This window comes from Hydra vulgaris, chromosome 15 (genome assembly GCF_038396675.1).
Source record: "Hydra vulgaris chromosome 15, alternate assembly HydraT2T_AEP".
In the NCBI taxonomy this organism is placed as follows: domain Eukaryota; kingdom Metazoa; phylum Cnidaria; class Hydrozoa; order Anthoathecata; family Hydridae; genus Hydra; species Hydra vulgaris.
In genome coordinates this window covers 20,922,501-20,936,593 of record NC_088934.1, presented here as the reverse complement: position 1 = coordinate 20,936,593, position 14,093 = coordinate 20,922,501, and the positions used below count along the sequence as shown (strand labels likewise).

The 14,093-nt window shown below is 27.7% G+C and overlaps 1 protein-coding gene across 1 annotated transcript in view; it reads left to right on the top strand.

Annotated features, from left to right (window-relative positions):
* Positions 1 to 12,252, top strand: part of LOC136072095 (UDP-GalNAc:beta-1,3-N-acetylgalactosaminyltransferase 2-like) — a 42,167-nt gene extending 29,915 nt beyond the window's left edge. The window contains exons 10-13 of the mRNA XM_065820358.1: positions 11,374 to 11,449; positions 11,586 to 11,635; positions 11,703 to 11,862; positions 11,991 to 12,252. Coding sequence (XP_065676430.1) covers positions 11,374 to 11,449; positions 11,586 to 11,635; positions 11,703 to 11,862; positions 11,991 to 12,161 — 457 coding nt within the window. The 3' untranslated portion in view covers positions 12,162 to 12,252. The remainder of the gene's footprint in view (positions 1 to 11,373; positions 11,450 to 11,585; positions 11,636 to 11,702; positions 11,863 to 11,990) is intronic.
* The last annotated feature ends 1,841 nt before the right edge of the window (positions 12,253 to 14,093 follow it).

Genomic DNA, 14,093 nt, shown 5'->3' with positions numbered 1-14,093 from the left:
TAGGTGAGGTGACAAAGTCTGAACCATACAAGAGAGGTGGAATTATAGATTTGCCCTTATTATTGATATTATTAAAGATTCTCCAGAAGTCATGAGAGCCTAATTTTTGAGATGAGATACGAGATTTCATGATCTGAGAATAGCGGGTTTTGGCGTTGGACAAAACCTTTTTACAGTTGTTTCTAGCAGTAATAAACAGACGTCTGTTTTCTGGAGAATTGTTTTGCTGATAAATATGGAAGAAACGGTTTCGATTGGCAATCGCAGCAGCACAGTGTGAGGAAAACCATGGAGGAGAGTGAGGCTTGACCTGGAATCGTCGAGAGGGAATAAAAGATTCCATGCCAGCCTGAATCCACGAAGTTATATAAGAAGCACATTTGTCGACAGAAAGTTGAAAGATTTCTACCCAAGGGCCATCACGAAGAAAATCACGGAAAGAATCCCAGTCAGCTTTACTGTAGTTGTAAGAGGTTCGATAGTAGGGGTATTCAGGTGATGAAGAAGAATGAGATATTAGTTTTAAAGAGATCAAACTGTGATCAGAAGCACCTAAGGGTGAATGTGGAGAAACTGAGCACTGACTAGGATCAGAAACAAGACATAAGTCGAGTAGAGAAGGTAAATGATTAGGGTTGTCAGGAAAGCAAGTTGGAAAGTTGACTATTTGAGTTAGGGATTGAGAAAGGCAAAAGTTGTGGGCTTTAATGCCTGCAGAGTCAGTGACACTAGAGCCAAGCCATTCAGAGTGGTGAGCATTAAAGTCACCGACAACAACTATATTAGCTGATGGATAAAGAGAGAGGGCTTGGTCAATATGATCAGAAATAACATCAAAAAGAGTACAGTCTTGAGATGAAGGAGATCAATATAGAACAAAGAGAAAGGCAATAGAGTGAAGTGGTGCTAAACGAAAGCACATGAAAGAATAGTCTGTGGATTCAAACCTAGTTTCACGACAAACAGGTGAATTCTTACGAATGTAAATGCCCAGGCCAAGCATGTGACTATTGGAGTCTTTACGAATCAGAGGAAGATAACCATCAACACTAAGATCACAAGATGAGACAGCCGAACTCAAATTAGTCTCACAAAGAGCAAGTAGGTCTGGTGAACTTTGCAAGAGATAAGACTCAACAGAAGAAAAGTTACTTTGAAGACCACGAATATTAGTGAATGATAGGTTTAGAGAACTTGGTGATGATGATGGTTTTTTGTGTTTTATAGTTTTTGGTACTTTATTCATTTTTAAATTAGATTGAAGATATTGCATGCTTCCTTTCGGCATTAGTTAATGTTCTTGAAAAGAAGGCAACGGGCCTACCAAGTTGTAATAGTGTTCCTCCGAGTGCTGAGTTGGAGGCATCAGTTTCTATTGTTAATGAAACTTTTAAATTAGGGGAGGCTAGATAAGCTTGTCGAAGAAATTCTGAGGTAATAAAAGTTTTGTGGGACCCAGTATCTAACAGTGCATATGTCAGATTTTCGTTTATGGCGACGTTAATTAGTCTATCAGGTGAGTCAATTGTTGCTATGACTGTAGATATTATTGTGTTATCATCCTTTTCGTTATATTCTTTAACAACAGCTGCTTTGGTGTAAGTTTTGTTTTCTTTCTTAGAAAGACAGACAGTTGCCCAGTGGCCCTTTCTATGACAATGTGTACATGTAGAGTTTCTTGCAGGGCATTTGGTTTTTGGATGTGGATCATTACCGCACCAAAAACAGAGAGATTTGGTAAGTTTATGACTTACTGCAAAAGTTGGTAGCGTGGTAGTAGTTGTCATGTTTGTTGTCAAATTAAGGGCATCTTCGGTGGCCAATTCCATCGTAAGAGCTGTTTTATAAAGTGGCTCTAGATTGTCATCTGTAGCTTTAAGCAGTCGTTGACGAATAGTTGGGAATAGTTAAGTTGGGAATTAATATTTAAGTTGGGAATTATTGAATAACAAAGAGTAGTAAATTGCAACCCTCTTACTTAGTCCTCTTCTTTACGTCTTCTTAGATAATCGTTTACTACTGACCTTTAAATATATGATTTTGTTTAACTTTTTAAAAAAGTTTCAAGCAATTGCTAAACGTTTTTATTCAATAGAACCAAATGGTAATATAATCTTTTATTACCTTAGTATGCAAATAATAGTATTTAAAAGTATATACTTATATAATATTTTAAAATAATCTATATATGTAAACATGTATATGTAAACATCAGTAAGTAAGGTTGCTTCTCTTTATCATAAATAAAGGTTGCTTCTCTTTATCATGCTTGCCATTTTCTCTCTCGTGATTCCATTCTCTACCTCTAAAAATATCTTATCTGCCCCTGTTTGGCATACTTTTGTCATATTTGGGCTGGTTCTTCTAATGATGCTCTTTTTCTTCAAGACAAGGTACAAAAATGCATTATAAATGTAGGTGGACTGGCCCTATTTGCAAAGCTTGAGCCTCTTTCCCATCGTTGTAAAGTTGCATTACTTTCTCTTTTCAAGTACTATTATGATGGCTGCTCAAAGGAGTCATCTCTAGTTCCATCGACTAAGACTTATTCTTGTTTGACTCATCATTCAGTCTCATTCATTTACTTTATTTGTATTCTGCATGCTCTAAAAACTTTTATTCGTTTTTTTTTTTCCCTGCATGTTTTCAACCCTTTGGAACTCTCTCCCATCTATGTTTTCCTGACTCATACAACCTACAACTTTATAAGTCTTTTGTCAACTATTATTTTTTACCCTAGTAACTCTCAATTTAATAGCGGTTGCTGGCAGCCTTGTTGGAAGTGAATTAAAATAAAATATATATATATCTAAATATGTACTAAAGCGTACATAGATATAGCATATAGCAATTGTTTACTCATTTTGCTTATCTTTATAGCATGAAAGAAAAGATTGCCTCCTCATTCCAAACCCTGAGCAGGCTATAAGAAAGTCAATGTATGTACTGAAGCCCCCGGCACCAGGCTATTTCAGTATGTTACACTGCTAACCTAAGCATGCATTTATGCTTACTAGTTTTGTATTTTTGTAGCATACACTTTTTACAGAAAAATAAAAAAAACGAAGAATAATGAAAGAAAAGGTTGCTGCCTTATCTCAAACTCTCAGTCGATGTAGATGATAAATAATGTATATAAACTTTTTTTAAATATATTTGTACATACATAATCTAACATTATGTTAAAATTTTAAAAAATCTAACATTTTTCTTTGAAACTACAAACAAACAAAGAATGTTAAAATACTCAAGAAACATTCATATATATATATATATATATATATATATATATATATATATATATATATATATATATATATATATATATATATATATATATATATATATATATATATATATATATATATATATATATATATATATATATATAGGCCTCGGCAGGAAGTGAGAGCTTCTCACTCTTGCTCACACTCCTCTAAAATGGTTTTTGGGAGCAATTTTTGGTTCTTGCAAAGTATAAATTTTTCTGTCAAAAGTATAATTATCATTATAGTTTAAATAAAAAGCACAAGTTTTTAGTCATTTTTATAAAAATAAAAAAAAGTTAATTGCATTATAAACTGCAATGCTTTTTAAAAGACACAGTCGTTGTAAATAAAAAGTACAATAATTAAAAAATTAAAAAAAGCGCCAATTTAAATGCAAATATTTTTTATTAGATTGGTCTATTAATATCAATATTAATATAAAATTATTACACTCAAATTATATTGATAAAATATAAAATTATTAATTATTAAATTATTATAAAATTGATAAGAAATAAAAGAATTACACTCTAAATTATTGCATACAGTTGACTCTTGATATCTTGAACTCTTAGGGGACCGGAAAAAAAGTTTGAGATATCCAGAAGATTTTAACTCAAACAAGTGCACAAGGGACTGGAAATAAAGTTCAAGATATTGAGTAGTCGAGATATTGAGAATCAACTGTAGCAATTTTTATTTAATGTAATGAATTATATATTTTTTATATTAATTACTTTAATATATCATTCACTTTTATTGTAGAATTTTATATTGTTGTAATAATTCTTAAAATCCCTGCATTCTATTACAATAATAAAATATAAATTTTTTTTATAAACATTACAAACCTTTATTTCAATGACGCTTGTTATTTATATATTCTTGAAGCATTAACATTACAAACATACACTTGTAACAAGTATAAAACCAAATTTTGTATTTAATAAGCCATTTTTTCAATGAACAAACAAAGAGTGCAAAAACCAAAAGCTCTTGTATGAAGCTGTTTACAGGAGCAGCTCGTCTTGCTTGCCATGGTCGTTTTAGGAGAGCTTTTCTCTGCTTTCGCGGTAATTTACTCCCACCGAGACTTGTATATATATATACATATATATATATATATATATATATATATATATATATATAATATATATATATATATATATATATATTTATTTATTTATATATAGAACTCTTATATATTGTCAGAAAGTTTTTTCTGTATTTTGTTGACAAAAAGTAAAAATTAAAATGCAAGACCGGAATTTTTTTTTTTTATTAATTGATAGACTGCCTGCCCCAACCAAACCCATAGTCGATGTAGCAGCACTCCCTTGCGAGTCAGGCTAAAAGATAGCAGATGTAGCAGCACTCCGTTGCGAGTCAGGCTATTTGTCAGTCGATATAGCAGCACTCCGTTGCGGGTCAGGCTATTTGTCAGTCGATGTAGCAGCACTTTGTTGCGAGTCAGGCTATAAAATAGTCGATGTAGCAACACTCCACGCATGATTTACAGTAAAAAAAATAAAAGTAAAAACATTTTATTAAAAGAAATAAAAATAAAAATATTTTATAAAAAAAAATTAAAATAAAAACATTGTTTATATTGGTAAAAACATTCAGAATGTTTTTAAAAACATTCTGGTCAATTAAATTTGCGTTTTTTGCGGTTTTTTTAAAAAACGATTAATTTGTAATTAAATTAATGGTTTTAACTTTCTGACAACACGCAAATGTTGGGCGAAAGTCAAAAGTAATTAATAGTGACGTAGGCGTAAGAATCATTTTTATCCTTCCGTACTTCCCAAATGCAACAATCTATATATATATATATATATATATATATATGTATGTACATATATATATATATATATATATATATATATATATATATATATATATATATATATATATATATATATATATATATATATATATATATATATACATATGTATATATATATATATATATATATATATATAGATATATATATATATATGTATATATATATATTTATATATATATATATAAGTGTGTGTGTGTGTGTATATATATATACATATATATATATATATATATATATATATATATATATATATATATATACATATATATATATATATATATTTACACACATATATATATATATATATATATACATATATATGTATATATACATGTTTATGTATATATATATGTATATATATGCATATATGTATATATATATATTCATATACATATATATACATATATGTATATATATATATTTATATATATATATATATATATATATATATGTATGTATATGTATATATATATGTATATATATATGCATATATACAGGGCCGTCCCGAACCAAATTATTAGGGGGGGGGGGTGAAACTCCTGTAAATGCCAACTCAAAAAAAAAAATTTGTAACGCTCGAAAACAGTGAAATACTTGGCCTTTTTTTAAATACACTTACTTTTTAGGTTTTGGGGGTCTCTGACCCTCTAAATTCTGTACTCCTAGATCATTAAACAACTTCGATAAAGCTCTGATCCGTCCAACGGACTCGCAAAGTTTAGAGCTTGGGTTATCGTCATTACATGCATCGATTCGATGTTTTGAGTGTTGTGTTAATGTACACTGTACATTAACACAACACTGAAAACTATTCATCAACTATTCTTAATGGTTTTAAAATTGACAATTTTTCGTTCATTTTTTCGAAAAAACTTGTTGAAATCTACGTAACTGTACAATGCATTGTACAGTTACTTAGATTTTGAGGATAAGTTTTAAAATAAAATAAGCGAAAATTTGACATTTTTAAAACCATTGTGAATGGTTATAGCGAGCTTGCCTAAGGCAAGCTATGATTTTGCAAGTAATTTCAGGGAAATTTAATGGAACCCATGTTAAACTTTCTGAACTTGTAGGTCAAAAAATTATAAATATACAATGCCAAATATTTTTGAGTAGAGTAAAGTACTTATGTTTTAATAATAAAAGAAAGAAAATGTTTGAAGAATTCACTTTTTTGGGACTTTCGACCACGGAAAAAATATTCTGGCCTACTGAGCATTGGAGTAATAATCATATATGAAATGGGCGTATATTATGATGTCAAAATACAGTTTTAATACTGTAATACTATTTATTAAAAGAAGATTATTAAAATTATATAATATCTAAACAATATTTCTTGACGTTAGCAATAAAATTTTATAATAATTTCTATAAACTTGTTAAATTTTTATACGCCGGTTTTTTAAAATTGACAATTGATGTGCTATTTTATTTATATCCAACTGGTGAACAATATCTTTTTCTACACCCAATAACACTAAAGAATTCAATCTCTCATCAGCTATTGTTGATCTAAGATGTGTTTTTACCAATTTTAGTTTACTGAATGTTCTTTCATTTGTTGCAACAGTAACCAGAGAAGTCAAGGCTAAACGACAAATTTGATTAGCACATGCTTTACTTCTTCTGATTTTTCCATTAAAGAATTAAATGATGTTTTGTCTTCTTTTAACATATTAAATAATATTAAGTCATAATCTTGAAGATTTGCACCTTGACTGCCTGGTGGAATTATTGAAATAGATTTTTGTACATTACCCAATGAAATATTAAGTTTATTAAATGGTTGAGAAAACAATAGATATAATGGTTCAATAGAAGAAATACATGTTTTTAAATTTTCATTTGTTAGTTTTAAAATGGTATCAAGAACTATTTTAAACTCTTTTCTATAAAATAAATTCATTGTAAATTCTGTTTGTGTTGTAGAATTACAATCGAATCGTTTAGGAGCTAATCTTCTACAAGATGGTTTCGAAAATCAGCTTCAGAGTCTATTCCAAGTAAGGTGGCAAACTCTTTAGCACTATTGATGAAATTGTTCATTGCATAATCATCAGAGTTGATTGGTGCTAAAATTTTCATTGTGCTGTCAATTAAAGTTATTGCATCAATTATAGACAAATTTTTTGCCTCAAGAGTTTCAGTAAGATACTTTAGTTTGTACATAATGTTCTTCATGAAAGATATAGAAACAATAAAATCAAAAGAAAGTGTTTGTTTTCGAAGAGCAAGCGCTTTTGATCTTGTTCCTTTATCAAAACATTCGTTTAATAATAGAATTTCATCAAGGCTTTCAACAACAGCTTCTAATGAATTCCATACAGCTTTAACACTTTCAGCACGAGCTGTCCACCTGGTTTTTTGACAAGTTTCTTAATTGTAACGCATTTTCAATTTTGGAAATTTTCTCATTAAGCAAACCATATCTTTTATTACTTGAGGAAAAAAAGACATAGAGATTTTCTAATATATCAATAGTACTTCCAATTATACTACTAGCATCACAACTATGTTCTAAAAACGTGTTCAACCGATGGGCTTGGCATGGTATAAATATAATTTTGTAACCAAAAAGTTCAGAAAGTTTAACATGGGTTCCATTAAATTTCCCTGACATATTACTTGCAAAATCATAGGATTGAAAGGGTATTAACTCCGGATTTAATAAATTACTTTCTAAAATGTTGACTATTTGTGATGCTGTACCCGAACCAGTTTTATCGTTTCCTTTTTCGATTCCCAAAAGTTGCTCAACAGATTTGCCTTGACTATTAACATATCGGACACATACTGATAAGCGATCCTGATTTGATATATTTGGTGTAGTATCAGCAGATACTGAATAAATGTCTGCTTCATGTATCTCTTTTATTATTATTTTACGTGTTTCTTTAGCTAATAGTTCAATAAATTCATTTTGAGATCATGGACCTAAGTAAGTAACTTTATGTGATCCTAAAGAAGACTCCTCCATCCAGCGTTTCAATAAGGGATTATGCCTAGAGAGTAATTGAACAAATTGCATAAAATTTCCTCCACTTTCGTCACCATCAACTTGAAATGCTAATCCTTGTCGTGATAATGTTCTAGCAATATCAAATAATATAACTACAATTTGTTTATTGAAATCTTTTTCTTGTTTTAACTTAATTGCTTCTTTTCTATTTGATATGTTTAAAATTATATCAATATGATTTTCAGTTGTCATAAATTGATAATAATCATGTAACGCTGCTTTATGAGAAAAACAAGAAAAATGTTGCTGTAATTTACCTAATTTTTTAACTCTACAGCTTTTCATTTTATGCCATTGACGAATACCAGGTTTTACCCATGCTGAATCTTGATAAGATCTTCCTGGACCATTTGAAAATAAAGTACATACAAAACAGTATGCAGAATCTGTCACAATACTATATTCTAATAATGGATATTCATTGTACCATTTAGAATTAAAACTATGCTGTTTAATGTTGTTAACTGTAGTATTAACTGGATATTTAGTTAATTTTGGCTGATGTAGCCCTAAAGCAATAAGGTATTGACGCTGAGATGCTGAAGCAACCGAATCACAACTGCCTGGATCATGATTAATTATGTTATCAATAATATTATTAATTGGTTTGGAACTTTCAGGTGATTTAGAGATTTGTTCCGATAAAATATTTGCTTTTATTCTACTAATGACCTGAATGCTTTTCAATAAGAATATCACAGGATTTGGAAATGTCTCAGATTTTAATTTAGACAAAATGGTACCACACTTGCTTAAGTCTGTGACAATATTTTCTAACTGACCAGCGCACGATAACCAATTGACTTCATCATTTTGTATGTCAGGTTCATCTATTGGAGACATTTGAATTGAATTCTCTTGAAATAAATCCTCCTCTAACATTTTAGAATGACATGTTTCATGGTTCTAAATTATATTAAATTATATTAAATTATATTATACTTTATATCATATAAATATACCAAATATTTCAATTCTAAATCAACAAGTAACTTATATCTTTAACTAAAAAAATAATAAATTGCAAGTTATAAGGAAATAACTTTAATTAAAAAAGCTTAATAAGTTCAATTAAATTAATCCAAAAGAAGTTTTAAAATAAATGCTTTTAATTTTTTAAAAACGATTTTACTATTTTTATCCTTGAATAAGTGATCTTTATTCAGAATACATAAGGGATTTGTTAAAAAATACATAATAGATTGATTTCTTAAAAAATACATAATGGATTGATTGATTTGTTAAAAAATGCATAAAGGATTAATTGATTTGTTAAAAAATGCATAAAGGATTAATTGATTTGTTAAAAAATACATAATGGATTGATTGATTTCTTAAATGTTACATTTTAACTTAAATTAAAACTCAGATGTTTTAAATTATTCTACAAATTTATTAGCATAATTATCGTTGAACTTAATATTACATTAAACCAGGTACATACCGATTCTCGTTTCCCTGCAACTTTGGAAGTTTTAACTGCACTTTGAAAAGGATTTTCGGGAGCACCAACGTGTTTTATATTTACTGATATCCCATTATGTACTTTTTCTTGGTGTTGTTTTTTAAAATCGTTATTAAATATACTGTCACATTTTAGACATTCAACTTTAAATCTTTTACGTTTTGCCCCTATATTACTCATTCAAGAAATCGTGTAACAGAAATTTAGATATTTTAAAACTCAAGAAAACAAAACATCAAGTGCAATTCGTTGTGCTTTTAAAGACCGCAGTTCTTTATGGGATTGATATGCCTAAAAAGTAAATTTTTTAACGTCCCCAAAATGATACCCTATTTCATTCCCGAAAGTCGTAAATATCAAAAAGTATATAATATATTAATATGAAATTTACATTTTTTATTTAAAAAAATATTTAACAAAACTCAAACACTAAATGTACAAGTTGGCATCAATGCCAACTCAAATACTTAATGTACAAATATGTCAACTGACATGCACAAATAACAGCTTTGGGGGGGTGTGACACCCCCTACACCCCCCCCCCCCTCGGGACAGCCCTGCATATATATATATGTATATATATATGCATATATATATATATGTATATATATATATGCATGTATATATATATGTATATATATATATATGTATATATATATATATGTATATAGGGATGTGACTTTTGGGTAACTCCAGTTTCCAATATAAAAACAGATGAACTTTGGTTTGAAAAGTCATTGGTTTTATTTAATTTTTGAAAAAGGTTTCCATGACCAACACACCAGCTCTTATATATCAGTGATTTTTTTTTTCTTCAAAAGTATATCAACCTGGGTCTCAAAAGTACCAGAATTTTATATTGATTTCAAAAATCAAAATCTTTTCTGCTTAAACATTAAAAAAAAAGTTTTAGTGTATATATATATATATATATATATATATATATATATATATATATATATATATATATATATATATATATATATTAGTAGAAAATCACTTAACAAAAATTTTTTTCCATTTTACACTGTGTTTCATAAACAAAAATTTTTCAGAAATGAATCTTTGTTGATGAAATGATTCATTTCTGATGAATCTTTGTTGATGAAACACAGTGTAAAATGGAAAAAAATTTTTGTTAAATGATTTTCTACTAATATATAATTGCTCTGTTCTTTGAGAACATTGAGCACTCTATTGTGTAGAATACTTTTTGAAGTTGTTTAAATATATATATATATATATATATATATATATATATATATATATATATATATATATGTATATATATATATATATATGTATATATATATATATATATATATATATATATATATATATGTATATATATATATATATATATATATATATATATATATATATATATATATATATATATATATATGCGGTAGTGGTGTAGTGGTAGAGCGCTTGCTTTATAAGCAAGAGGTTCCGAGTTCGATCCCCACCACGTCCCTGGTAGCACCGTGCTCAACTTGTTTCTCTGCGCAGCCGCCTTGTTCGTCGAGGTTCGTGTTTCGGAGTTATAGAGTTGAGAGAGGGTTATAACCACAATTAAGTAGCCTCCTTATCTGTAGTGGCCTTCTGGGCCTTGGGGAGGTGAAATAACAAATATATATATATATATATATATATATATATATATATATATATATATATATATATATATATATATATATATATGTAAAATGCATACATATATGTATATACACACAATTTTTATATATATATTACTTGCTTTAGGCTTTCAACAAAAGAATTCAGTTTTTTTTTAAAGTCTGATGATGATTGCTTCATTAATGTGACTGCAATAATACAGGTATATCTTTTTAATTGTTGTCAAGTCTGATGATAATTATATTAGTATAATTACAATATTCTTGTATTTGTTAGATTTTATTCTATGTTATATTACTTTTTTTTTTCCTTGTTATGTAAAATTTGTTATTTCATAGATGTTGAAGTATACTTTACAAAATGGAAAAAATAATATTGTTTTTGGAAGGTAATAAATTTTTTTTTATTTTTGTGGTGGTTTCAAAATTAGAGTTTAATTTTTCGTTTTTTTTCAGCTTTAGACTGAATTTTGCTTTGGATCAACACGGCAAGTGGGCTGAGCATGACTTTATATCGTTGACTTATCCACCATTTCCATGTGGATCTGGTTATTTATTATCAAAAGATATTGTGGACTGGATATTTTACAATAAGTTTCGTCTCAAGATTTATCAAGTGCAATTTTTATAGTTTTTTAATTTTTTTTGTTATTTATGTTAATATAATATTAAATTATAGAGAAAAAAGTCATTTGTATTCATAATTTTAGTCATTTTTATTAATAGCATTGCTTTTTAATTAAGGGAGAAGATGTATCTCTTGGTATATGGTTATCTGCTATAAATGTTAATCTAATTAACGACAATCGTTTCAGATGCACTCGAAATGGACATGATGGAGATTCTTTCACTTCACCAGACCACACTCTAGAAGATCTAATTTATCATTTTGGACCAAATAAAAATATATTTTAATCTTTTTATGATCATATATATATATTGTAAAGTTATATTTATTGAAAATGTTTAGTGTATTTTAATGGTTGCATAATGAAAAAATTTAGGAGTTGTAGAGTAGTCTTTGTTAGTTGTCCTATAGTAGTCCTGAATAGTTGTTATTATCCTAGATACTGATTATAAAAACTATATTACAAAATTAGGTTTGATACTTAGTTTTTGGATTTTGTCATAATCAATAATAATACTTTTAAGGTTGTGCCATAATTATATTATTGTTTTTTAGTGAGATCAATTACTTTTTTTTTTTAAATTATAAATATTATATATATATATATATATATATATATATATATATATATATATATATATATATATATATATATATTTATAAATATACATACATATATACACATATAATATATATATATATATATGTATGTATATATATATCATTGGTTAAATCATTGGTCATTTAGATTGAAAACGATGCTCAATTATATGAGCTTTCTATTTCATAGAAAGGTTATTTTTGAATGCGGTCTTAACATATATTTAAGTTTCCTAAATTAACATTGTAACTAAAATACACAATATACTAAAATTAAAATTAATTTTTAGATATAAGAGTTTTTTATTTATTTGCATAACTGTTACCTTAAAACCATTATATATGTTGCTACCTCATCATCATTATATATGTTGCTACCTCATCAGCATTATATATGTTGCTACCTCATCAGCATTATATATGTCGCTACCTCATCAGCATTATATATGTTGCTACCTCATCAGCATTATATATGTTGCTACCTCATCAGCATTATATATGTTGCTAACTCATCAGCATAGATGTTGCTACCTCATCAACATAGATGATAAGAAGTAAAATTATTCATTATAAACTCGAAATAAAGTAGTCGTATTTTGAAATTTGAAATCTTAATCAGTAAATATAGTTTTGAAGGAGGAATTTACATCAAGTACATATTTCTGTACAATGATCTTAACCAGAAATTATAGAAAGCGTTCTTGTAGAGTTGCATAGGATATTTTTTAAATCTGTTTTTGGCAAAATTTTTACATAGGTTTTTCAGCATATTTAAGGTTCTTAGTTTTCCAAAGAATATTTTTATTACCATCACAAAAAAAAACAAGGAAATACTTAATAATTTCTATTACCAATTCCTTATATGTTCTGATAAACTCACGTTATATTAAGTAACTTACAATCTGCAGTCAGGTAGAACTTTATATTGTTAAGGTTTTTTTTCTCTATTAGAAATTGAAGATTGATATGGCGTTTGCTAATGTTTTCAGAAAAAGCCAATTTTAGAACTTTGTTAACACTAGTATTCTTGGTTTCTATTGAATTTAAAATTTCCCAGTTGCCAGTCCAGTTTTAGGTTTTTATAACTATTACAAAAATAATTTAAGCTTTCTTGAAGAAAAATGATCTTTTGATTTGTTTGGCATGCTTAGTATATTAATTATGCTAGTGTGAATGCAAATAAATATTTATATATATTATTTATATTTAATTATCTGATTTTTTTTTCTTTTCTGTTGAAACGTTGACTAGTTTTAGTGTAAATGCCATATCTTCTTAAGATTTTAGTGTAAATGCCATATCTTCTAAAAGCAGAAATATTTTTTATTGAAATGCAAAATCTATCAATGAATTTTGATTTTAGTTATGATGGAAAATAAGTTAAAAAATAAAAGTAGCGAACTAATGGAAGATGAAAATCTGCCTCAACCCACTTTAGGAAACTGTTTTATTATTTTTATGCACACCAATCAATTCATTCCTTTCATAATTTTGTCTGGATTTTAATCCTAAACATTTTGCCATTAAACTTACATAAATACATACATGCATACATACATGCATACATACATACATACATACATACATACATACATACATACATACATACATACATACAA